Source organism: Macrobrachium nipponense, chromosome 4, assembly GCF_015104395.2.
Source record: "Macrobrachium nipponense isolate FS-2020 chromosome 4, ASM1510439v2, whole genome shotgun sequence".
NCBI lineage: Eukaryota > Metazoa > Arthropoda > Malacostraca > Decapoda > Palaemonidae > Macrobrachium > Macrobrachium nipponense.
The window spans coordinates 22,095,291-22,122,389 of record NC_061100.1 but is presented as its reverse complement, the minus strand read 5'-3'; the positions used below and the strand labels follow the sequence as shown (position 1 = coordinate 22,122,389).

General features: G+C 39.8%; 1 protein-coding gene and 1 non-coding gene across 2 annotated transcripts in view; one reads left to right on the top strand and one right to left on the bottom strand.

Annotated features, from left to right (window-relative positions):
- Nucleotides 1-3,670: 3,670 nt before the first annotated feature.
- Nucleotides 3,671-3,742, top strand: Trnah-gug (transfer RNA histidin (anticodon GUG)). The gene has a single exon. It is a non-coding gene; the product is annotated as a tRNA-His (tRNA).
- A 7,344-nt stretch (nucleotides 3,743-11,086) lies between these two features.
- LOC135210768 (protein patched-like) overlaps nucleotides 11,087-27,099 on the bottom strand; it is a gene marked incomplete in the record, with an annotated part of 76,973 nt that continues 60,960 nt past the window's right edge. Inside the window, 7 exon segments of the mRNA XM_064243618.1 lie at nucleotides 11,087-14,042; nucleotides 20,071-20,313; nucleotides 20,431-21,008; nucleotides 23,735-24,109; nucleotides 24,362-24,549; nucleotides 25,715-25,876; nucleotides 26,197-26,351. Of these exon segments, the coding sequence (XP_064099688.1) occupies nucleotides 20,072-20,313; nucleotides 20,431-21,008; nucleotides 23,735-24,109; nucleotides 24,362-24,549; nucleotides 25,715-25,876; nucleotides 26,197-26,351 (1,700 nt within the window).

Below are 27,099 nucleotides of genomic sequence, written 5' to 3'. Positions count from 1 at the left end.
CCCCCTCCCACAACCCCCGACCCCCTCCTGGTCGAGTTCCCTAGGTTGGGATGCATCTCTGTACATCAGTGCATGAATTCTGATCAGGTGATACCCCAGCTTCCGGGGTTAGGTTAGGTTAAGAATGGTTAGGTTTTGATGTAGCTTTATAACGGATTTTCCTATATTTAACTTTTATCATTTTTTTTATATAATTGTTACATTTCTTATGTATGTAATGTGATTTATGTATGTTCTACATTTGATTGGTGTATTGTACCTTTTAAAAACACAATATAGACGGAACGGGCTGTGGCGCGAAACGTGTTTATAAAAAGACTGAGATAACCCCCCGAAAAACTGCAAAATACCCGCAATTGTCATTTATTTTTCAGACTCAGTGCGCTCAGGCTAATTTATTTGACTTCTCTGCTAGTTAGAAAAAATATTAGCCCGTCTGCCGTCTTTGATATGGTGGCAGATAAATTAACTTCAAATTATTTTAATTAGTTGACATTAGAACAACACGACCAAAATTTATGGTCTTTATCATTCACGTTTTCAAAGGCTAATGTAATGATTTAGTGGGAAAAGTAGTTTATATAGGAAAATTTAACCTTATTCCTGAATAATACCGTTTGTTTTAAAGGCCGTTTCAGTTCTTAGGCACTCGGGGGAAACATTTTTTTCTTATTTTTATTAGTCTGAAGGCTTGAATGCTTATGACATTTTATATCATACAGGAGATTCTAAAACGACAGAAATTACCATCCAGAAAGCGTAAGTATACACACACACACACACACACACACACATATATATATATATATATATATATATATATATATATATATATATATATATATATATATATATATATATGTATAACTGAATCACAAAAGTTAGGACATGATAAATCCATAAATAAAGATATATGCCACGAAGGAAAAATAAACGAAGGGGTATCTGCAAGACCTTTCGACGTTACACGTCCTTTACTGAGCAGAAACTGACATATATGAGATAAAAGAGAATACAAGAAGATTCGTATAACTGACAGATAGGGATTATAAAGAGATTAGTACCTAGAATCTGACACACCTGGAAGATGAGTAACCTTCCCAAGCAAGCATAAATAATGGGCGCAATTAAAGGTTTAAGACAATCATCTCGGATACAAGGACAAGACAATTAAAGGATTATAGGTGACAGCTATTCAGAACTTGGTAAACAAAACCATATTCACAATACATATTCACAATATATGTCAGACATACACTACAACGAAGATAACTCTAAGGCAAATAATTTTTATTTAAGTCTGTAATTATATCTTTGAGGTCATTCTTAAACATGTTACAAATACAAGGGTCTAAATGAAAAAGGCCACGACTAGCATTGAAATTACAATGAAAAGTAAGTTGTATTAAAGCAGGTTCTAAAAGATTTCGTGATAAGACATCTCTTGACCTTGTAATTACTGAACTACCAACCCAATTTATTCGGTGGTTGTTTTCACTTAAATGAATGAATATTGCATTAGATGTTTGCCCAGTTTTTACAGAATATTTATGCTGGCTTAGACTTACTTCTAGGCCTTTGCTAGACTGTCCGAGATAAAATGAGGGACAATCCATACGTGGTATTTTATATATTATGTTGTTGCTTTCTCTGGGACCATTTTTTATTAACATTCCTTTTAGTGTGTTATTATAGGAAAAAACAAGGTTGACATTAAAAGCTTTTAACAATGATTTAATGGTTTTAAATCCGTTTAAAAAAGGCAAACCGAGAATGTTCTTAGAATTTTCTTTCTGCGTGTTACTTACACTATAAAACTTTTTGTGGGCTTTATTTTAACGGATTTGAAACCATTAAATCATTGTTAACAGCTTTTAATGTCAACCTTGTTTTATCCTATAATAAAATGGCCCCAGAGAAAGCAACAACATAATATATAAAATTCCATGTATGGATTGTCCCTCATTTTATCTCGGACAGTCTAGCAAAGGCCTAGAAGTAAGGCTAAGCCAGCATAAATATTCTGTAAAAACTGGGCAAACGTCTAATGCAATATTCATTTATTTAAGTGAAAACAACCACCGAATAAATTGGGTTGGTAGTTCATTAATTGCAAGGTCAAGAGATGTCTTATCACAAAATCTTTTAGAATCTGCTTTAATACAACTTACTTTTCATTGTAATTTCAATGTTAGTCGTGGCCTTTTTCATTTAGACCCTTGTATCTGTAACATGCTTAAGAATGACCTCAAAGATATAATTACAGACTTACATAAAAATTAGTTGCCTTAGAGTTATCTTCTTTGTAATGTATGTCTGACATATATTGTGAATATGGTTTTGTTTACCAAGTTCTGAATAGCTATCACCTATAATCCTTTAATTGTCTTGTCCTTGTATCTGAGATGATTGTCTTAAACCTTTAATTGCACCCATTATTTATGCTTGCTTGGGAAGGTTACTCATCTTCCAGGTGTGTCAGATTCTAGGTACTAATCTCTTTATAATCCCTATCTGTCAGTTATACGAATCTTCTTGTATTGTCTTTTATCTCATGTATGTCAGTTTCTGCTCAGTAAATGACGTTTAATGTCGAAAGGTCTCGCAGATACTCCTTCGTTTATTTTTCCTTCGTGACATATATCTTTATATATATATATTATATATATAATATATATATATATATATATATATATATATATATATATATACGTATATATATATATATATAGATATATATATATATATATATATAGATATATATATATATATATATATATATATATATATATTTGAATTTTGAAATAGAGTTAGGATGAAGTAGCGTAGGCATGTTTTCAAATAAGGTATAATATATATATATATATATATATATAATATATATATATATATATATATATATATATATATATATATATATATATATTATATATCATAGTACCATATATATACTATATACTATATATATATCTATATATATATATATATATATATATATTTATATATATATATATATATATATATATATATATATATATATATATATATAATATATATATATATATTTGAATTTGTAATAGAGTTAGGATGAAGTAGCGTAGGCATGTTTTAAAAAATAAGGTATAATATATATATATATATATAATATCTATATATATATATATATTATATATATATTTGAATTTTGTAATAGAGTTAGGATGAAGTAGCGTAGGCAAGTTTTAAAAATAAGCAAGTCTCCCCTTCAACTATGAAGCCAGCTATTTTCTCTTGTTAGACTAAGGATTGAGTAGTTTTCTTTGGTAGTTGTAACTTTCAACAAGCATATTTCCTCATTTATTGTATTAACGATTCGATTAGACAAACCTCGGGGTAATTATTAAGTCAATAATATTGTGCTTGTATCTGACTTTGCGTTTGAAAGTGGCGTAAAAATCTCAATATTTGTTTGAAAGCTTATTAAACCGTTAGGCTTACATTTGCGTTCGAAGACCGATATTGGTGAAAGTTTAATATTCCGTTAATATTACCGCGCTTATGAGGTCTTTTCTTATATTAAAAGTACAGTTTAAGTACTTATTCCAAACTATTAGCCGTCCAGGGGAGTTTCAGTATCTCCTGCAGAGCAGTAATTAGCATTTGCAGTTCTAATAATACTAACCTGTTGCTAGCCGTGATCGTATAGTGGTTAGTACATTGCGTTGTGGCCGCAATAACCCAGGTTCGAATCCTGGTCACGGCACTGGTTAATTTTTCTCTTTAAATAAGGCAACTTGCAGTGAATGTGGTCCTTCGTAATAGCCATCTTCCTCAAGTGGTAGAACGAGTTATATAATGCTTTATTGATACGTTTAAACAACTTAGTATTCCACATAGAGTAAATAAGGCCTTTCACTGTCACCAATAGCTCATGGTTGCACTAGATTTCGGTGGTCTTATGCCAGCTTAAGCTCTTGATATGACACTCATCACTGGTAGTTTTGGGCAACTTCTGGACACACAAATTTCCTACAGGGGTGATGCGGTATTATCGGAATATATTTCAATAGGGCTACATTTTCTGTGTCCATGCACAACGTCTTTTTTTGGAAAAGTGTTTGTTTCTAAAATAAGATGCTTTCGTTAAGTGAGAGAGAGAGAGAGAGTAAATAAGTTAAAGATATATTGAGTATAGAGAGAGTTGCAAGTATTAGGATGTCTCAAAGACTTACTAGTCCATCCGGGGAGACATCCAGTGCTCACTTATCCCTAGGAGCAGGTTTATTACTGTTCATTCACAGTGTCCTAAGGATTTTGTCTAGCTTTCTTTTAAACTCCTCCACACTGTTACTGTTTACAACTTCTGGTGGCAGTTTATTCCATGTGTCACATATCTTGTATGTAAAGAAGTTCCCACAATGGGATGTGTTGTATCTCTTCAGTTCTAGTTTCCATCCATTATTTCTTGTCTGGTTTTCGTTTAACGTAAATAGGTTGCTGTCTACTTTTGTTATGCCTTTCAGCATTTTGAATGTTTCTATTAGTTGTCCTCGCAATCGTTGTGTTTCTAGAGAGAGAGAGAGAGAGAGAGAGAGAGAGAGAAGAGAGAGAGAGAGAGAGGTATATTGAGTATAGAGAGAGAAAGAGAACAAATGTGTTTCATGTGAAGAGAAAGGGAATTGTCTTAGAGAGAGAGACGAGAGGGCGAGAGAGAGAGAGGAGGAGAGAGAGGGAGAGAGAGAGAGAGAGATAGAGAGAGAGAGAGAGAGAGAGAGAGAGAGAGAGAGAGAGAGAGAGAGAGAGAGAGAGAGGAAATAATCCAAAGAGTATATTGAGTGTAGGGAGAAAGAAAAGAGAACAAATGTGTATCATGTGAAGAGTAATGGAATTGTGTGTCTGTCTGGAGAGAGAGAAGAGAGAGAGAGAGAGAGAGAGAGGGAGAGAGAGAGAGAGAGAGATCTGAGCATGAAATGACAAAGACAGCTATGGCCACAAACCGTCTTTTCCTCAGCGGTCGGCCACCCTAGTAGAATTTGCACCCACTGTCACACTCCATATGCAGCCGATTAAGATCTCGACGTTTCTTCACAGTCCCCCTCGGAAGGGTTGGATGGAAGGGGGTGGGGGGGAGGGAGGGAGAAGGCAAAAGACACCCTCTTTGAATTCAAACCGGCGGCCTCCTCTAAAGCTGACAGCTTTTCCAATTAGCATACTTAGAAATTCTGGGGCCGGTTCTTTTGTGACATGGTTGAGGGAAGGTCTTTCTTTCAGAAACGCGCAAAGCGAAAATCACACCAAGTTTGCGCAGCGTCCTGACTCCCTGCGCGAGGAGCTGATGATCAAAAGGGTTTGTTGATTTTGTGGGAACGGTTTAATTTATTTTTTGTTTGAGGAATTGGGGCTACAGTGTGTATTTTAAGAGTGATATTATTAATTGTGATAATTTGCATTGGTTTTAGTGGATATCAGAGGCTGTCTCTTGTAGGTAGTTGAGTTAGTTATCCCAAAAAATAAGAGAGAGAGAGAGAGAGAGAGAGAGAGAGAGAGAGAGAGAGAGAGAGAGAGAGAGAGAACGTCTCCTATTTGAGTTTCTCGACCTATTCCAGCATTTCTCGGGACTCGTTGTGATATGTGGCGGTGACTTTTGCGTTCGTAGATGCGTGTTCTGCTGCGTGATTGGTTTCTGTAGCTCGAAAAAGATAGCATGACTCGTTTCTGCAGTGCTCGAAAAAAATAACTGTGACGTTTCTGTAGCTCAGAAAAGACCACGCGTCTCGTTTCTGTAGCTCGAGAAAGACTAACTGTGTCTGTAGCTCGAAAAAAAACCTGACTCGTTCCTGTAGCTCAAAAAAAACCTGACTCGTTCCTGTAGCTCAAAAAAAAAAAAAAAAGGACCCGTCGTCCGTAGGCTCCAAAAAAAAAAAAAAAAAAAAACCCTGACTCGTTTCTGTAGCTCTAAAAAACTGACTTGTTCCTGTAGCTCAAAAAAAAAAAAAAAAAAAAACTCGTTTCTGTAGCTCAAAGGAAAAACAAAACAAAAAACCTGACTCGTTTCTGTAGCTTAAAAAAAATAAAAGTGTTTCTGTAGCTCAGAAAAGACCGCATGTCTCGTTTCTGTAGCTCGTAAAAGACTTGACTCGTTTCTGTAGTTCGGGAAAAAAAACCTGACTCCTCTCTGCAGCTCGAAAAAGACTACATGACTTGTTTCAGTAGCTAAGAAAAGACCGCATGTCTCGTTTCTGCAGCTCGAAAAAGACCGCAAGGCTCGGTTGTGAAGCCTGAAAAAGATTGACTCGTTTCTGCAGCTCGAAAAAAAAAGACAGCATGAATAATTGCTGATGGAAGAATGCCACCAAGAATCGTTTCTGAGGATCGAAAAATACAGCATGACTCGTTCCCGAAGCTCGGAAAAGTGTTTTTTCCTTTGCTTTTTTTTTTTTTTTTTTTTTTTTTTTTTTTTTTTTTTTTTTTTTTTTTTTTTTTTTTTTTTTTTTTTTTTTTTTTTTTTTTTAATCGAGAACTTTTTTTCTCGTCCATCTTTCAGACTTAGGATAAGGCAGACTTCTACTCCAGTTCAGGATTGTCTCTTCATTAACCTTACTCTCTCTCTCTCTCTCTCTCTCTCTCTCTCTCTCTTAACCTTACTTCTGTCTGTTTTCATTCCTATTGTGTATCAAAACAGAAAATCAGTCGTGATAAAGTTACCAGCTTGGTAACAGTTGTGATACCTGAAACCCCCCAATGATTATCCAGTTAAGTCGCGTTCGATTTGTAATAAAAGGTATAACAACATTTTATTGAACCGCTTTTACAAAACATTCCAAAGCAGTCATTTGTCAATATACGTTAGTCCTGTTGACTGTTGGTTGGTAAGCATTGGAGTAATTAGGGATGACCCATTTTCACCTTAAACGTCCATGAATTGTAACAATGGGTTTTTTTCATATAACGTAGATTCTCTCAACATCTTTTAAATTATAGTAATATCACAAGGAATCTCTGTATTATATAAAAAGAACCCTTTGACAGTACCTACTAGGGAACTTTCGGACATTCAGCGCTTAAAACTGTACAAAGGGAGTTGCAGGTGTTGGACAGAATTTAAGGAAATTGAAAAAAAAGGTACTAAATGTGGCTCAGGGAGAACATCCCCCCCCCCCCCCCGGGTGCTAATTAGTAATAGTTTGAGTGGTTGGACAGATAGACAGAAGATAGGCAGTAAGAATAGAGGTATATAAAGTTAAAGGCTAAATTGTGGATGTACTTGAGAACCGGAGTCCCATAGGGGGTAATGCCGTCAGTGTACCCCATGCGCGGTTCACTGTATAGGCATTACTTAAGGTTCTTTGCAGCGTCCCTTCGGCCCCTAGCTGCAACCCCCTTTCATCCCTTTCATTGTATCTCCGTTCATATTCTCTTTCATCCATCTTAACTGTCCACCCTCTCCTAACAATTGATTCATGGTGGGGATCGATCCCGTAAGGGGAAGCAATACTTGTGGTTCTTGGCAGTGTCCTTTCGGTCCCTAGCTACAACCCCTCTTAACTTCTTTTACTATACCTCCGTAGATATTCTCTCTCTTTTTTTTCCATCTTACATTCCACCCTCTCCTAACAATTATTCCATTATTATTTTCAGCTCTGAATGACCTCACAAGTCTCAGCTGGGGTCGGTAAACCTTTATGCCCCTTCACTGCCAGTCTGAGGACATCTCTTGTCTTTTTTTTTTTTTTTTTTTTTGCCAAATCTCGGAAAATTACAAGTGAAAGTTTAAGGTTAATTCGTAAAGTAATCAGTTCATACCTGTTGATGCTGCAACGGGACAGAGTATATATATATATATATATATATATATATATATATATATATATATATATATATATATATATATATATATAGAGAGAGAGAGAGAGAGAGAGAGAGAGAGAGAGAGAGAGAGAGAGAGAGACTCATATATCCAAGAACTCGAGGGACGATAAAACAGAGAGCGGAGAAGCGAATCTAGAGGAGAGAGAGAGAGAGAGAGAGAGAACATCTTCATTTGTTTTTTCTTCATCGCCAGAATGCGACATCAAAGAACCTGAATTTCAGACGGACGGAGGAAAGAAAGAAGCTGGTTGGTTGCGAGTAGACGGATCTCCCTCTGCTCTGCATTTGAAGAGTGAATTATATACCTGTCTTTCTTTTCCATATATATATATATTTTATTGCCCCCCTCTTATCAGGATGAAGTCCCTTACTATGTTCGTCTTTTCCTCTTCGGCTTCCTTTTTTTCGGGAATAATCTCCCACTTCAAGCCTCCTTCATCTTGGTGAAGAGTAATTAGCCCCCAGACATTCGCGTCGGGCGCAAATCATTCAATGAAAGGAGGGGGGGGAGCCCCCCTCCGCCCCCTTTCGCGCGATTATTCAGCCACTGAGCAGATGGCAGCAGAGACAAATAAAAGACGTCGAGAAAGAAAGCTGACTTGGGGAGTCGTAACCTATTACGAAGAAGAAGAAGAAGAAGAGGGAATAGAATATATATAAAGGAATACGGAATATATAATTTAGGCCAAGGGCCAAGCACTGGGACCTTTGAGGTCATTCAGCGTTGAAAGGAAGAATGAAAGTTGAAAGGTTTGAAAGGTGTAAAAGGAGGAAAACCTCAAAGCAGTTGCACTAAGAAACAATTGATAGAAGAGGGTGGAAAGTAAGGAGGAAAAGACAGAGAACATGAACGGAGTTACAGTGAAAGGAATGAAAGTGGGTGCAGCTAGGGGCCGCAGGGACGCTGCAGAGATCCTTAAGTAATACCTACAGTGAACCGCATGAGGTGCACTGACGGCACTGACCTCCCTACGGGGAGAGTATATGTAGTATAAGAAGATGACCTAATCACTCCGATTGGGTCCACAGTTATAAACATATTAGATGAGTGAGAGCACCAAAACACTCCTCCTTTCTAAAATGGCTCCCCGCATGTAGAGACCGTTTAAAAAACCAGCCCGCCTCTCTCTCTCTCTCTCTCTCTCATCTCTCTCTCTCTCTCTCTCTCTCTCTCTCTCTCTCTCATCGGGGGACCACCCAAGTCATTTCCTTTTCCTTTTGCTCTTTCTTTCTACCTTTCCTCCCCCCCCCTGCCCCTCCCCCCACCCACCTACCGCTCTGTCATTATCTTTCACACCCCACTCCCCTTTTCCCCTGCCAGCCGTCTACGGGTGACGGCGCTTTGATCACGTCGATGGTGATAGCATTTAATATAGCAGTGGGATTAGTAGTAGTTGATGTGAGGCTTTGCCTCTGCAACGGCTCATCGTGATGTATATCTTTGGCTTTTCAGTTCTCTTGTTTGGGCCCCTTTTCTTCAGTTTTGTTCATTATTTAAACACGAAAAGTACGAGTTTCGCTTTTCAAGTTCTCGTTTCTGATATTTTTTTCTTCGTCCTCACGTAAGTTTGGGTCGTTTCTCATCATCGTCATCTTTCTCCCCCTCGAATAATAATAAGTTGATAAGTCACCCCCCCGTGTCATGTGACTGTTCTATTTGCTGTCTGCTGGTGCTGGTGCATCGTCTGCTGAATTCATCTGGTTGTGTGTGTGGTCGGAGAGAAAGTTCAAGAGCGAGCGACTGTTTGGAGTTTCTGCGCGTGCGTGTGTGTATGTGTGTGTATGTGTGGGTGGGTGGGTAGGTGGGGGAATGTGTGGAGGGAGAAGGGGTGATAAGGCGGTAAGGAGAGCTGTGCACGCCATATTATGAAATGAAAACTAGAAAAAAAAATGAGGAACTACCAGAGATAAGAATGGATGCTTCGTGTGCGCTTCCTGTTTCATTCGTGTATATTTTAAGCTTTAAAACCTTTCTTTTTATTATATTTGGTTAATTGTTCTTACGCTTTTTTGTGGGAATGTGAATATTAATTTTCTTAGAATATTCAGAGCTCTTCAAAGCTCTCATTTCTCAATTCGTTTATGAGAAAGTTGGGAAGGTCAGTAAATCTCTGAGAGAGAGAGAGAGAGAGAGAGAGAGAGAGAGAGAGAGAGAGAGAGAGAGAGAGAGAGACGACAAATATAAGTGAACTTACCAGTCTAATGAATGAGTAAATGAACTTTAAAAAAAGTCAGAAAAGTGACCTTAAAAGTCGAGTGAACGGTTCGAAAGCAGCATAAAGAAAAACAATTTTCTCTCTCTCTCTCTCTCTCTCCTTCCTTTTATTGTTCTTTCTCACCCTGTTTCCCCCCACTTGACTTTTCAAGTCAGTCACGTTCAGTAAAACGACTGGGTTCTAAGCTGTCCTACTTGACTCGGTGATAGAAGAACATCGTCAAGAGTCGACGAGGGACATTGTATTCTTCATTCTGTATTTCTCAGTAGTAGTAGTAGTAGTAGTAGTAGGCGTCGGGTGTTACCTTTGCAAAACAATTTAGAATCCTGGTTTTTGTTGTTATATCTCAGTTTGCGTCTCCAAGTCTCCAAACTAGACAGCCCCAAAGTGGGTTAGTGCTGTCAGTGCACCTCGTGCGGTGCAATGTAGGCATTACTTAAGGTTCTTTTAGGCGTCCCTTCGTCCCCTAGCTGCAACCCCTTTCATTCCTTTTACTGCACCTGTGACCATATTCTTTTTCTCCATCCTCGCTTAGCAATTATTTCACAGTGCAACTGCGACGTTTTCCTCCTGTTACGCCTTTCAAACCTTCTTAAAGTCAATTTCGCTTCCAGTTCTGAATGACCTCGTAGGTGCCAGCGGTTGGTCTCTGGCCTAAATAACATATTCCAAGTCCCTATACCATACAAGGTTTGTGAATATAAAATTTCTTATCTTTTCTCATGGAAGGTGAGATAAGGGTGGCGAGTTTTGTATTTTACAAATTTGTTACATTTGTATCTATTGATGTATTAATTCTTTTGATTTATTTTTTCTCTTCTAATAACTGATCTCATCTTTCAGTATTTCCTATGACATTCTGTTATGTTTTTCAGATAAACACCATCACAGTCTCTTGAAGTTTGGTGGGCTTGTTCCGTATGAATAGGGTTCATCTTGTTGATAATAATAATAATAATAATAATAATAATAATAATAATAATAATAATAAACCTGGAAAGTAAATCAATGAAACACCAGCATGAAATGTTATTTTTATTCCATATATCTTTACAGTGACTCATACTAGAAAAAAACGTTTTCTACAATAAAATACAAATAATATACACTGTACAACACCAGCTGTAAGCTTTTCTGTGTTGGGGGAAAAAACATTACCAGTGCCAAGGTGACACTGTAGGTGTTCGGCTTACCCTTTTTTTTTTTTTTTTTGCACTTTGGAAGGCACTGTATAAAGGAATTGGTCCATCTCTTAAAAGGTCACTTGAAGCTTTCTTAAAAGGTCCCGTGATGCTTTTTTAAAAGGTCACGTGAAGCTTTCTTAAAAGGTCACGTGAAGCTTTCTTAAAAGGTCACGTGAAGCCTTCTTAAAAGGTCAAGTGAAATCTTCTGAAAAGAAGCTTTCTTAAAAAGGTCACATGAAGCCTTCTTGAAAGGTCACGTGAAGCCTCCTTAAAAGGCCACATGAAGCTTTCTTAAAAGGTCACGTGTGAAGCTTTCTTAAAAGGTCACGTGAAGAATTTCTTAAAAGGCCATGTGAAGCTTTCTTGAAAGGTCATCTTCGTTCAACTAAGCGTAGATAGTTCCCATAATTATTCTAGCGTTTCCGTATCTTTTCGATCGTCATGAAGAGAGAGGTAATGCAAGAACATTTTGTTAGAATATTCTCGAGCAATTCTGGAAACGACCGGATCACCTTTGTAGTAGTACTATTTCCACAAACCTTCGCTCAATGCCTGATATTATCGTACGGTTTTCGAGAGAAGCGATGCATTTATATATTTATTTATTTTATTTTCCCCCCCCTTATTGAAGCCCCCAGCTGGGATCGAGAAAGGTAGGCTTGGAAGAACATCTTACTAAGATTACCTAAGATTGAAAAGTCCTGAGTTCCATGTACATGATCTGCACGCCTTTGAATAAACCAACACTAAACGGAAATATATATAATATATATATATACTTATAAAAAATAATATAATAGACATCTAATTACACTGGCAGATTCCTGCACGCACTCAAAAAAGAGGACAGATAAGTTGCCTCTTTTTTTCATATAAATAATGATAATAATAATTAATAATAACAGTGAAATTCACGCACATCCGACAGAAGCTTTTAAAAAAATAAAACATACAACATCTGACATACAGCAGAGCCAAATGGTTTACAAAAGAATGTTTACACCTTTTTATTTTTCTTTCAAAGTATCTTCTCTTGACATTCACGCCTCACAATCTATCGACATACTCATAATGTACAAACAATTTCAACTATCGATACAATGTCAACGTGTTTCCGCATATATATATTATGTGTGTGTGTGTCTGTGTGTGTTTCTATTTACATTATATGTATATTCATTCAGTAGACAATTTTCGTGGTTCCTCTGAGCACCGTCATTATCGTCATTACATCATCATTATCACTGAAGTGGTTTTCATTATCTTCACTGGCGTTTTGTCATGGATGGTAATAAATTAAAATCGTCATATTTTCATTTCTTTTTTTCATCATCAGAAGGACAAGCAGAGAGAGAGAGAGAGAGAGAGAGAGAGAGAGAGAGAGAGAGAGAGAGAGAGAGAGAGAGAGACTGACTCTGTTATGTGCCTTCATTTCAAGTTATGTAAACTGCACTGCATTTTTCATTTTCATTACGGTATTTGCCTTTTTCAAGTGGGCTCAATTACACTGCTAAAATACCGTGTTTTTTTCACTTCCTTTTCGCGCCAGACGGTGAATTCCCCCGGGGCCGTGGTTGGGCACTGTCTCTTAATCAGGCATCACTACCCGGGGTATCTAAACACCTCTTCAAACGTCACACCGCCACAATTAGCTGCTAACACAGGTGTATCGAACACATTTCACCTGTCGTAGCATATTTTTTGTTCAATCACTATAAAATCGATGAGAAATCACGATAAGATTACTTTGTAATAAATAAAATGACATTGAGTGTATGACGATTTATAAGCTGAGAGAGAGAGAGAGAGAGAGAGAGAGAGAGAGAGAGAGAGAGAGAGAATCTTTCCTTTCAATGGAAAAGACGTGAAGACCTAAATATAAGATTTAAATCATCTCTATATTCACATAATACTGGTCAAAATTAAACGCTCGCCTCTCTTTACTTTTGTCACTTTTCTTGCTTTCTGTTTTTTTATTTTGCCTTTACTTCCATGTGCCTGTCAGACAAGGAAGAACAAACAAGGAAGCAATGACGATAATAGCGAAGACATTACAATAATGACGAAAACTTACGCGGCCACAGACACACCACGCATCAGGTAAAAAAAAGAAAGTATTGTTTCGAATTCCTTCATAGACTTCGGAAGGGGGCATGAGAGAGAGAGAGAGAGAGAGAGAGAGAGAGAGAGAGAGAGAGAGAGAGAGAGAGACTTTGTACACAAACTATCTTTTAAAGCCCCCAGTCTCGAAGAAGTCCTTTTTGGGGGTCGAATTCGAAAAAGCTGATTTGCAGAGGTAGTTTAAATGGGTGGGGTGACATGAAGGATTTTTGAGGAGGGGTTCGGCACAATCGGTTCTCAGGTCCTGGTTTTGAGGTTGATACGCCTTCATGCCGGTGAGGTTCCTTTTTAAACCATAAGGGCTTTAAATCTTGAGGTTGGCCCAGAGTAGACACGGGTCTTGCAGTGGGGTTGGTCAAGCAACCCCACTCTTTTGCCCAGTGGTGGTATGAAGGAGAGGAAGACGAGGCAGCGCTGGTCAGGAGCCTCCGTGGGACAGCATAAGTCCTCATGAGGACAGCAGGAATCCTCTAAAGGGCAACAGAAATTCTCCTCAGGACAGGAGGCATCTTCCTGAGGACAGCAGGAATCCTCTCTAGGACAGAATGAATCCTCCCGAGGACAGCAGAAAATCCTCCGACGTTCCATCCGGCTTCTGAAGGAGGAAGAGGTCCAGTAGGTCCAGTAGCACCATTTCGGACGAGGCGGACTCACTCACTCACTCACGCACCACCTGTCGGGGGAAATGAACGAGGAGGTCATGAAAAAGCTGCCAAAAAGAAAAAAAATTAAAAAAGGGAGAAAGTGCAAAACGACAAATAAATACATGAATAGTTAATAAAAACAGAACAATGGTTTTAACATATCCTTTTCTTCGGCACTGTTAAACAAGAAAGGAGAATTTTAGAGTATATTGTAGTGTTGTTACAGAAGATAGTGTGTGGTCATAATGGTACAGGTTCCATGCACAGCACATATTTTTCTCTCTCCTCTCTCTCTCTCTCTCTCTCTCTCTCTCTCTCTCTCTAAACGTAAATGTGAAACAGAAAAGAAAAAGGAAAATGTTAGGAACTACTAGAGAAAAGAAAGCACGAGAAAAGAAACGAGAGAGAGAGAGAGAGAGAGAGAGAAAAAAGAAAGTCATAGCACAAAACGAGACTGACTCTAATCTCACTTCCTACACGATGCCCAACCCCCCAAGGACGACAGGAGCCTTCGAGTGCCTCGTGATACGAGCGCTTTTGGCCCTCCAACGGGCACGGGGGGTTGCGTCTCTGGGCGCCATTAAGGTCGGCTGCTGCAGGAAGGCACCACACGACAATGGCCCTTATGCAGGTTCGGCCCTACGTGTCGCGGGCGCAGCAGTAGCAGGTCTCCCCCATTTAGATAACAGAAAACCACAAGTAAGTGTCGAGGACCTCGGTATTCCTGGACTTCGCCAGCGACTCCTATTTTACACCCCAACCGTCCTTTTCTCTTCTCCATCACCCCACCCCCCCCCCCCTCCCTCCTGGCCCACTCCACCCTCAGGACGTCACAGGAGTACCGTAACAAGATCTCGTTTCTTTCGTAGGATTCTTTCGTTGGAATCTTTCCTAGGACTCCTTCATAGGACCTCTCTGCTTTGCGACTTCCCCCGGCTGCAGCGTCCTGCAGCTGTCAGTGCACCCCGCGGCCTGTCCTTTCTTCGTCTTGTCGCTGAAGAAGAAGAAGAAGAAGAAGAAGAGAGAAGAAGAAGAAGAGGAGGAGGAGGAAGAGGAAGAAGCAACAAGGGCAGCACACGTATCAGCAGCAGCAAAAGCGTCCGGGACCTCGGCCGAGGAGACCGACCAGGAGGGAGGTCAGGAGGCTTACGCCCTTCGAGCAGTCCCCATGCCACACACCTCGCCGTGGATTGAGACATCAACGTCAGCCCAGGTAAATACTCCCGACCCCGCTATATCAACCCACCACCACCACCTCCACCTCCTCCTCTCGCCCCCGGGACCCGTCCGTCGCCCACCCGAAAAAAAAAAAAGCCATACCCCTCACTGTACACGCCCATGCCAGGGCCTAGCCCTGAGGTCGGCGGGACGCATTCTAGCACCCCCCCCCCCCCAACCCTTTCCCCGTTCCCAAAGCGAGCTTATAACGAAGAAGGAATTCGACGGAGACGTTATTAAGCTCTTGTTTTTACTGCGCGCGCGCGCGCACAATTTGCATCTCGCGAATGGGGTAGTGTTTGGTTGGTTGCTTTACTTCCTCAGAATGGCGCCTCTGTTCGGTTCCCCGGATTCATTACGGCTTTGATATCACACACGGACCGAAGCCCAGGCTTCCATCCACGGATCCGAATGAAGCCTTTCGTGAAACCGTCGGCAAAAAGATATTTCCATTTCTAAATAGGCCTCTCTCTCTATTTCCATTTCTAAATAGGCCTCTCTCTCTCTCTCTCTCTCTCTCTCTCTCTCTCCTCTCTCTCTCTCTCTCTCTCTCTCTCTCTCTCATTTTATCAAGTTATTTGTTAAGACTTTTTTTAACCATATCAACTCGAATTTCTCATGTACGTATCCACCATAACACTACGTCTCTCTCTCTCGTTAAAGTCTTCTCTTGCCATCTTAAGTGATCTTTAACTGAACACAACACTGAGGAAGGCCATTGGTTCTTTAAGAAAAGCGAAAAAAAGAAAATAGAATATTACAGTTACGACATTACTTCAAGTGAACAATAATACTGAAATTTCAATACATCGATGTCATTGTATAAAAGCTATATGAAACTATCTCGAATTAATAATATTCAAATCTCAACGACAACAGTATAAATATACATTCAAATTAACCACTTGCATGTTTACTCATAGCTCGTAAACAGCACCGGCTGAATAAGTGACGATTAAGAGAACTGATTGACCGAATCAGTGGCTGGAATGTATGAATTATAGCCACTGCTTTACAACTTCATCAATTTAGTCGCTAATTTAAAAAAACGAGAATTCATCATAATAGATAAGATCTTTATTTGGTCGTTTTTACAGAAAATTCATCCAAAGAATTTGTGACATAAAATGAAAGTCTTTGAACAATGAACACTAACAGCTCGGAAAGAGAGAGAGAGAGAGAGAGAGAGAGAGAGAGAGAGAGAGAGAGAGAGAGAAGTTGGTATGGTGTTTACGTACATTAGAAATTCTAGGAGGTATACTGAAAAAATTGTAATATCTTAATCAGTCAACTGAGAGAGAGAGAGAGAGAGGGAGAGAGAGAGAGAGAGAGAGACGTCGTTGGCCGGTGGGATCAAAAGAAGACTCCGTGATTGAATTCTTTCTGCCAATAAAAGGCGCTCTGAGGCGAAATTAGCAACGCCATTGTGGTGCTTCTCTCACACTCACAAACTCTCCCTTCACCCCTCCTCCTCCCTCCTCGAGGCCAACCACTTCCAGGCCCGACCGCAAGTTTCCAACACCAGCGGACGTTTAAAATACGGAAAATGAAAAAGAAAGTACTTTTAGCAAGTTCTGGAGGAGAAGATCATTCATTTACCCTATGAGTGAGGCCTAAGTCAATACAGGAAGTAACAATTATAATAATTATGCTAAATTCTTTATTGACAACGTTTTGGAATCGCTGGAATTTCCATGATTCGCGAAAAATGGACGAATGATAGAATATTACATTGAGATCAAGAATATAACTTCAATTTTTAAAAATTAATTTATATATTCACAGAACGAAAAGTATCTTCCAAATTCATATTTCTACTGTGTACTATATATGTCAAATATTAAATGTCAAATATTCAGGTCTGCCATTAACATCAGCTAATTCGATTTTGGCGAAGTGAAATACTTAAAAAAAGAAAGGAAAAAAAAATGGCACACTTGTCTAGAGTTTACACAGGTTAATATTAATACCGTCAGTTATATATTCCCACAAATGAAATCAGACGGAAATGGCGCGAAAAACCAAACTATTCGATTAAGGCCTGACTGAATCTGCCGTGTTGACGCAGAAAGAGAGAGAGAGAGAGAGAGAGAGAGAGAGAGAGAGAGAGAGAGAAACATTGTCGTGTATGCGAATGGGGAGGGGGGGGGGGGGACGAAAGCATAAACAGATTGCCAAAGCTTGGAGGTGAAGGGGCGACGAGTGAGAGCCTAAAAAAATAAAATAAATTTAAAAAAATATTTAAAATAAAAGTAAGAAAATTAACAATTTAAAAATTAAAGTAAAAAAATTGACGATTTAAAAATTAAAGTAAAACAATTAACAATTTAAGAATAAAAAAAAACTGAAAAATCTTATAATTAAAAATGAGGAATATTACAAATTAAAAAGTAATAGAATTAAAAAGTAAAATAAAAAAATCCTCAGCATCTTTGGAAAACGAGGCGCCACAAGCGACACTCGAGAAAGAGAGAGAGAGAGATTGGATTCGTCCAAAAGGAACATAAATTGCACATGAATAATGGATTGGTCTCTGGTACCATCACGCACACACACACACCCATAAAAATCGAGCGTCACCCGCGCATCCCCCCGCCCCCCCCCACTTCGGGGACCTTCTTGTACCGACGTGTGTGCGTGTCTGTGTATGACGCCAATTTTAAACAGTCTGTTGGCATTCTGGGTTCCTTTCTTGAAAGGATAGTGTGGCTTATCCTTTTTAGGACATGTTGGAAATAAGGATCATGATGTGCCACCTTAATCGTTTGTAATTAATGTTGAGGTATCACGAGAATTGTTCATGAAATCAGAAGGCAAACGAATGATACTGTAATTACTGTTGAGGTATCACGAGAATTGTTCATGAAATCAGAAGGCAAACGAATGATATTGTAATTAATGTTGAGGAATCACGAGAATTGTTCATAAAATCAGAAGGCAAACGAATGATACTGTAATTACTGTTGAGGAATCACGAGAATTGTTCATAAAATCAGAAGCCAAACGAATGATACTGTAATTACTGTTGAGGTACCACGATAATTGTTCATAAAATCAGAAGGCAAACGAATAATACTGTAATTACTGTTGAGGAATCACGAGAATTGTTCATAAAATCAGAAGGCAAACGAATAATACTGTAATTACTGTTGAGGAATCACGAGAATTGTTCATAAAATCAGAAGGCAAACGAATAATACTGTAATTACTGTTGAGGAATCACGAGAATTGTTCATAAAATCAGAAGGCAAACGAATGATATTTTAATTACTGTTGAGGTATCACGAGAATTGTCCCGAACATCAGAAGGCAAACGAATGATTGACTATATGTATTATAATATATAATCTATGAGGAACCCTGGCCTGGCCGAGTGTCTCTCGTTTCGCAAAAGTCACTGACTCCTCGTAAATGCTGCTGCTGCAGACGCGTCGTCGCGCGAAGGGGCCATAAATTCATCGGAAAAGGCTACTTAATGGGCCGAGCAGACGCCAGAATATGAAGCGAGAGAACTTGCGCCCGTTTTGGGGTTTTACAAATGGGCCCCTGCTGGACACCCACCCACCCCTCCCTCCCTCCCTTCATCCCCCACAAAAAAATAAAAGAGAGTCGAGCCTTGACACTTCCATAAGCGGAGAGAACGACTTGTGTACCGCCCCGGACATAAAGAGATGAGAGAGAGAGTAAAAAAAGTGCATCATTTACCTCATTTTCTTTGTTTAACTGCCCACTCTTATTTTCTGGGATTTCAGGTTGCAGCCTTTTGCGTGTATGATGTGGCGACTGGTTGTATATTTTTTTATATTTTGAGATTTCTTATTTATTTATTTATTTTTTGCGAAAGCGACGACTAGAGGTTTTGGGTGGCTTCTGTAAGTCTGCTCATCGAGACGACAGTAGCCAGTAGCCATTACCTTGCTCTCCCAGGTATTACGTGGGTGCGAGAAAGTAATTCGGAACTGATATTATATATATATATATATATATATATATATATCTATATATATATATATATATATATATATATATATATATAAATGTGTGTGTATATTATATATAATCCTATTTGGCCACTACGATACAGCGTGCAAGTCTCACTAACTCTACCCTAAATCAGCTGTTCATGAGCGACCTTTACATTTTTTTTTAATATATTCCAAGAACATCTTGAATGTCATTATGTTGAGTTCTGTTGCAAACATACACTTAAAATAAATAAAAAAAGTTTCTGAGGAACCAGAGAAGGGTGCGACAAGAACCAGGCCAAGTTTGCATCAGAAACCAGGCCAATAAAAAAAGAAAAAAAAAATCAGTGCATGGTGGACACGGGCATAAGAATGTAAAAGGAAGTATAAAAGGAAGTAGGCAGAAGACTTTAACAGAATGTAACAGACACCAGCCAAAGTGTGATACAAGAACCCGGTAAAAGGTTGTTAAAACCCAAGTAAAAAGGTGTAAAATGAGCCAGCTAAAGGAGTGAAAAAGGAACTAGTCCAAGCAAAATGGTGTAAAAGGAACCATTCAAGGAAGAGGAGTGTAAAAGGAACCATTTAAGGAAGAAGAGTGTAAAAGGAACCAGTCAAGGCAAAGGAGTGTAAAAGGAACCAGTCCAGGAAATTGGCGCAAAAGGAACCAATCAAGGCAAGGGAATGTAAAAGGAAACAGTCCAGGAAATTGGCGCAAAAGGAACCAATCAAGGCAAGGGAATGTAAAAGGAAACAGTCCAGGAAATTGGCGCAAAAGGAACCAATCAAGGCAAGGGAATGTAAAAGGCAACAGTCCAAGCAATATGGTGTAAAAGGAACCAATCAAGGCAAAGGAGTGTAAAAGGAACCTCACCTCACTTGGAGAAGCACTCCTCCACATCTGAGGAACCCTTGGGGGAGGACCCAGTCCCATAGCAGGAGGACGAGGAGGAGGTGGAAGCCGAGGAGGAAGAAGAAGAATTGCAGGGGCTGTTTCCTACGCCTCCGGCCCCGTTACTGCAGTTGCTGCCGTTGCTACTTCGTCTGCTGCTCCTTCTGGTGCCACTGCTGCTGCTACTGCTGCTGCTACTCGTGCGGTAGGTCGGCTCTACTGCTCCTGAAGAAGGAGGGGGTCGTCGGATTATTAATGTCAGTTTGAGCTAAGAAGAAGACTTCGAAGATTAATCATATAATACTAATGAAAATAATAATAAAGACGTCACTCGACACTCACCAGGTAACTGCGTGTGAAGCTCCACCTTGACCTTCGCGGTGGCGGTGACTTTAGTCGTCACGTGGTGGTCCAAGTGCGGCTCGCCGTTGCCGCCCATGGAGGGCGTCGTCGTCGTCTCCACGACGACCTGAGGCTCGACGACGATCTCGTGCGACGACCGGAGCGACTGCGACGACCTGGTGGAGGAAGGGGGCTCCTCCGTGATGGTCGTCAGGGAGAGGTTGGAGCCGTGGAGCCGCGGGTACATGGACGACGAGGAGGAGGAGCCGCCGCACCCACCTCCTCCTCCTCCAGCAGCGCCTCCTACAGCGCAGCCACTACTCGACCTCCTGCCGGAGCACCCTCGCATGCTGCTGCTGCTGCCGCCATGGTGGCTCCTCCTGTAGGAGTGGCTATGGTGGAAGTGCGACTGCGAGGCCTGAGGGGAGGGCGGCGGGGAGGGCGTGGGTAATCTGTCCAGGTGGTTCCGAGGGACGACTTCGGCGGGAGGTCCCACCAGGGACAGGAGGACTGGGAGGAAGATCAGGCCGTCCAGCACGCCCAGGACGGTGAGAGCGAGCAGCACGTAGAAGAAGTACCTGTAGAGGGAGAGGAGGAACGTCAAGGGTGTGAGTGAAATTGCTTTCCTATATTATTTGTTGAAGGAATTATAGGTTCAGTGCATCAATATGGGATTGATCTAATAAGTGATTAAACTTATTAAGGATTAATATTGGATAAGGGATTAATATTAAATGTGAGATTTGATGTGGTAAGGGATTATTACTAAATAAGGGATTAATTTAGTAAGGGATTAATCATCAGTGAGCAATTAGTGTAATCGGGATTAATAATCAATAAGGGATTAATACGATAATGAACTTTTATAAAACGTGATTAATAAGGGTAAATAATTACTATATTAAATAAGCCTATATTGGTCAGTAAGTTGTTTGGTGTTTTTTTTTTTTTTTTTTTTGAGAGAGAGAGAGAGAGAGAGAGAGAGAGAGAGAGAGAGAGAGAGAGAGAGAATTATTTCCAGGAATATTTCCTAAACGCTTACGAATATAATACCTGTTTAAACTCATGGGCTACGTACATCATCGAGGCATTTCTCCGGAGAGAGAGAGAGAGAGAGAGAGAGAGAGAGAGAGAGAGAGAGAGAGAGAGAGAGAGAGAGAGGAGGAGGCCCTTCTACATCAACAAACGTCTCTTGGAAAAAGAGACTCCCAGAGTAAACAAAGTCCACGACTTGGGTGGTCCCTGCTAACACGTATACACACACATCTCGACGTCACTGAGATGCCCCGCCAGGGCACTGGGTATATCCCTCCCCTCCTCCCCCTGCTTCTCCCTATCTGTGCCCTTTACGTGTTTCTGCCCCATCTATCTATTTAGTTTCTGTCTCAAAGCGTCTCAAGGGGGATGAGCGATCCCTTATCACATTCGGGCTCTTGAGAATGATGGTTGAATAAGAGTGCGTGTGTACTTGTAAGAAGAGGTTGTGGGGGGGGGGGGGGGTTCCTAAGCACAGGTGGTGACGATTAGTCTGCCAAAAGCAGGTGTAGAGCACATACATGCATGCCTCTCTCTCTCTCTCTCTCTCTCTCTCTCTCTCTCTCTCTCTCTCTCTCACTGAAATGATGCAATGGCCTGAAGAACATATGTGCGTATATTTAAGTATCTATGAATCTCTCTCTCTCTCTCTCTCTCTCTCTCTCTCTCTCTCTCTCTCTCTCTCTCTCGAAAAGGCTTGATGACGCGGTCCATAAATTTAAACCGGTACTTTTTTTCTATAAGTAATTAGGGAATATTCACGGAAATCATTATTTCTGTGTGTGTGTGTGTGTGTGTGTGTGTGTGTGTGTGGAACGGAAAATTTAAAGGATGAATTCCAGACGATGACAGCGCTTCATTTATATCGTTTTTTTTTTTTCTATATAAAGTCGACGCCATGACAGATAATCAAGGAAGAAGAAGAAGAAAAAAAAGAAAGGGGAAAATAATTGAAGAGAGAAATAATAGTGAAGAAGAAGAGTAAAAAAAGAAAAACATGCATGAAAAGAAGAAGAAGTAGAACGAAAATAATTCCCTCGAAAATAATTATACAGAAGAAGATTGAAAATAATTTATGGATGATGTAATATTAAAAGAAAAAAGATAATTATCATTGAAGAAGGAGAAATGATATTAAAGAATGTAAAAAATAAAAATGGCTTGGACGAAGAAGAAGAAAAAGAAAATAGCTTAGACGAAGAAGAAAAAAATATGGAAGAAGAAGAGGAAGGAAGAGAAAAAGAAAAAGAGAACTAATACAACGAAGAAGAAACTTAAAGGAATAAGGAAAACGTTTTAGGAAATAAATGATAAAACTTAATCCACTTTCATGTTGCAGAGAAGAAAAAGAAGAAGAAAAAAAAAAACACGCTTTCTTGAGCACACGACGGGAACGATTAGAAAAAAAACAAAAAACAACGTTGACGGACACTCACGATAAAGCTTGTAAACTCTTTGAGGCAAAAATCGATTCATAATTCAGCCTTGTCAGCTCGGAGGAGTAATTTATGAGAAGGAGACTTATTTATGAGGCTTCGAACGTCGTTCTTTATGAGCGTCAGATTTTCTTATTTAAATATATATATATATATATATATATATATATATATATATATATATATGTATGTATATTTATACATAAACACACACACACACACACACACACACACACACACACACACATATATATATATATATTATATATATATATATATATATATATATATATATATATATATAATATGTGTGTGTGTGTGTGTGTGTTTAAAAGCACGAATTTAACTTCGCAGATTTCACGACCAGTTTGGCAATATAATAATAATAATAATTAATAATAAGAATAATATAATAGTAAATTACTAAAATATATTGAAGAGAAACAGTATTTCAATAATGAAAAAAGAAAGAGAGAGAGAGAGAGAGAGAGAGAGAGAGAGAGAGAGAGAGAGAGAGGCATACTGCCTGAAAATAATAATAATCGTGTATTAGCCTAAATTATTGAACAGTAAAGCAGTAATTCATTGTTAAACAGAGAGAGAGAGAGAGAGAGTACAGAGATATAGAGAGAGGCGAGAGAGAGAGAGAGAGAGAGAGAGAGAGAGAGAGAGAGAGAGCATACTCTGAAAATAATAATAATAGTGTATTACTAAATAATATTGAACAGAAACAGTAATTCATTGTTAAAAGAGAGAGAGAGAGAGAGAGAGAGAGAGAGAGAGAGAGAGAGAGAGAGAGAGAGAGAGAGAGCACTATAAGTGTCTATACTCACTTCCTAATGAACTCGAACTCGGAGAAGAGCAGCATGAGGGAGGCCAGCAGCGTGGAGACGGCGCCGTGGAGCACCGGGGTGGCCATATGCTGAAGGGCGAGAATCACCCTCCTTTCCCGCCCGCCCACCGCCGTCAGGAAGCCCACCGTCACGTGGACGCAGAACTCCACCCCGACGCCCACGCTGACGATGAGGAGAACCGCCGGCACGGCCGAGAGCTTCAAGCCCAGGATGCCGAAGAGGCCGAAGAGCTGGAAGACCAGGGTCGCCAACAGGAGGACGACGAGGGCGGCCGCCCACAGGTTCATCAGCACGACGGCCAGGACCAGGAAGACGGCCGTCAGGACGGCGAGAATGGCTAGGACTAAGTAGAACCTGGGATGGAAGGAAGACAGAAGAAGAGGACGTTTTTGTTTATAAGATTTTGATTGATTGGCTTTTCTCTCTCTCTCTCTCTCTCTCTCTCTCTCTCTCTCTCTCTCTCTCTCTCTCTCTCTCCCCCTTAACAACACTGCCACTACTATTTCATTCAGAACTAAAGACATTTCTCAAGACCACTCTATTGCCCCAAGAAAGGAGAGACTCCTCTCCTTGTACTACATCAGGACTCCTCTCTCTCTACTTTACCTCAGCTTGATGTACTGCTCCCAGAAGGTGAACGGGACCCCCGTGGGGAAATTGGGCAGCCCCCTGTCTTCGAATCTCTTGCAAATGGCCCTGACTTCCTCGATCATGGTGGTGATGGTCGTGGTGTCACTCAGCTGGTGGAGGTAGAAGGGCAGCTGCGTATACACTAGGGGCGGGCTCTTGGGGATCTGCAAAGAAGGTATAATGACAAGTGTTAATGACGTGTGGAGGAGGAGGAGCTCATGTCATGATATGACTATGGTATGACAAGTGTCAATCAGCTGATGGGAAGCGGAGGGCAGGTGAGCCTCTGTGCTCCTTCGAAGAAGAGGTTCTTTTTGAGTTCCACGCGTGATGACGTTTCGTTTTTATGCTCCCCTCCCCCCAGAAAATTATATAAACAGACTGAAACAGCCATTCATTCCTACATCCGTCTGCCGTGAAGGAGCTGTTGTTGTTGTAGTAGTAGTACGTCCATTTAAACAAGAATAAAAAAAAAAATAAGAGCTCCAAATATCAACAGACTGAAAAAGTCCTTCATTCGTACATACTATATCGCAATGAATTAGCTTTTTACGTTCACTAATGCAAGAGTGGAACAAAAAACGACGGAAAAAAAGAAAAAGCATTCAATCAAAACATTCACTTTTTTAAAGGTAATGAATGGCTTACATGTGGTCAGTTTTAAGTGCTGCAATGTAAAAGAATTGTGCACTTTTTTTTCTTTCTTAGGCCACTCCGGCTAATTTATTTGAAAATGTGTTACGGTTAATGAACAGCAGTGAATGACATTAACATTCCAACAGCGATGATAAGAAAGATAATTAATTAGTATGTCTTTTAACGTATTGCGTGAAGGACGTGTACGTACAGTAAATGGAAGACACTGGTGTGCCCAAAGGAGACATTTTAGCTCTCAGTGTATTGTGTAAATTTTAGCTCTCAGTGTATTGTGTAAATGACAAAAGATTCGCATATATATACATCTATACATATATAAACACACACACACACACACATATATCACAAATTCTTGGTAATTTGTATTTTTCCTAGCGATACTTACCTCGAACCATTCCATAGGAAATTCCCGGATGTCGATCACATTTACGCTTATATGTATGCACACACTAGTTGTAGTGCAGTTGTTGTTGTTGAAATAGTCTTGAAATAATCATTAACTAAGCCAATTTTTGCTGCTAATAATGATATATTTAAAGTAAACAATGTTCTGTTATTCATATCCAGGGGGCAGGGGCACGTGACCGTGTGCCCCCCCCCCCCCCCCCCCCCCCCCCCCCCCCCCCCCCCCACCCCCCCCCCCCCCCCCCCCCCACATCCCCCCGCACTCACCTTCAGGTCGTAGTCGTATCGGTCGTGCGTCCAGTGACGAGGCTCCGGCCGGAGGTCGGCCTGGGACGCCGTGTAGGCCAGGGCGTCGTTGGTCGCCCACGCCGTGAGGTAATTGTAGAATGCCTTCGGGTTGATGATCCCCTCCGAGTCCACTAAGCGGATCTGGAGAGGAAGAAACAATGGAAGGAAGAATTTGAATCTGTGATTATATGTTTATCTTTTTTCTTTTTCCTCTGGTTTATTTCCCCTGAATGTTGGGGTAGATCGGGGTATAGGGAATTGCCCGTCCCGTCGCCCTTCAAAAAAAAAAAAAACAAAAAAAAAAAAAAAAAGAAATCTACAAGGTAAAATTAAGGCTTGTTTGTTTATTGAATTTCGTATTATGATTACTTCAGTCTTGTCAGCGTTTTCCTCTTTTAACAATTGCGGTATTCCAATAATAATTATTAATAATAACAACAACACCTGGTCTTAAGTCTCACCTGTGACACGAGGGAGACGTCGATGGGGTTGTCTGCGTGCCCCGTCTGCACCAGCAGCTTATATGCCAAGATGCCCTCGTCGGTGGCGTTGGAATGCCAGGTCTCCTGCGTGATGCAACCGCTTCTCCAGTCATGGTCGAAGGCGTTTTGCAAACCTGCAATTGAGTGAGTACTCATGATTATTATTATTATTATTAGTAGTAGTATTATTCAGAAGATGAGCCTTATTCGTACGGAACAAGCCCACCAAAGGGGCCAGTGACTTGAAATTCAAGATTCCAGAGAATAGGGAATAAGTAAGGGAAATAGAGAAGATACCTCCCTTATTAAAAAGAAAAATATATATTAATAAATTAATAAAAATGTATTAATATGCAAGGAGATTAGAATTAAGGTAATAATAATAATAATAATAATAATAATAATAATAATAATAATAATAATAATAATAATAATAATAATAATAATAATAATTTGGGCTCTATTCATAACCTTTGTTGTCTCCAAGTGTCTTGTTGATTTTCTGAATGGGCTGGAAAATGAGTGAATGTTCCCTTGACTTGTCTCCATTATTTTAATAGCAGAGATGAAAACAAAGTGACTTAAATCGACCTTGGAAGATTTGTTGGGTTTAACGTGAGAAAAAGAAATTAATAAAAAAAAAAAACTTTGACTGGGTAATCACTGACGACACTATTTTATTTTATTTATTTTGATGATCTATATTTCGCGCATTCAATAGATTTGCACAGAAATATTGAGTAAGAAGCCCTCAATATGCACCCTAGATAATGACTTGAGTCTTTACTTTAAAAAAATTAGTCTTTTAGCTAACAGGAATTCGACCTGTTCAGCAAAAGATTAAAAATAATAATAAGAACTGAGCCCCGTAGGAGGGTTAGT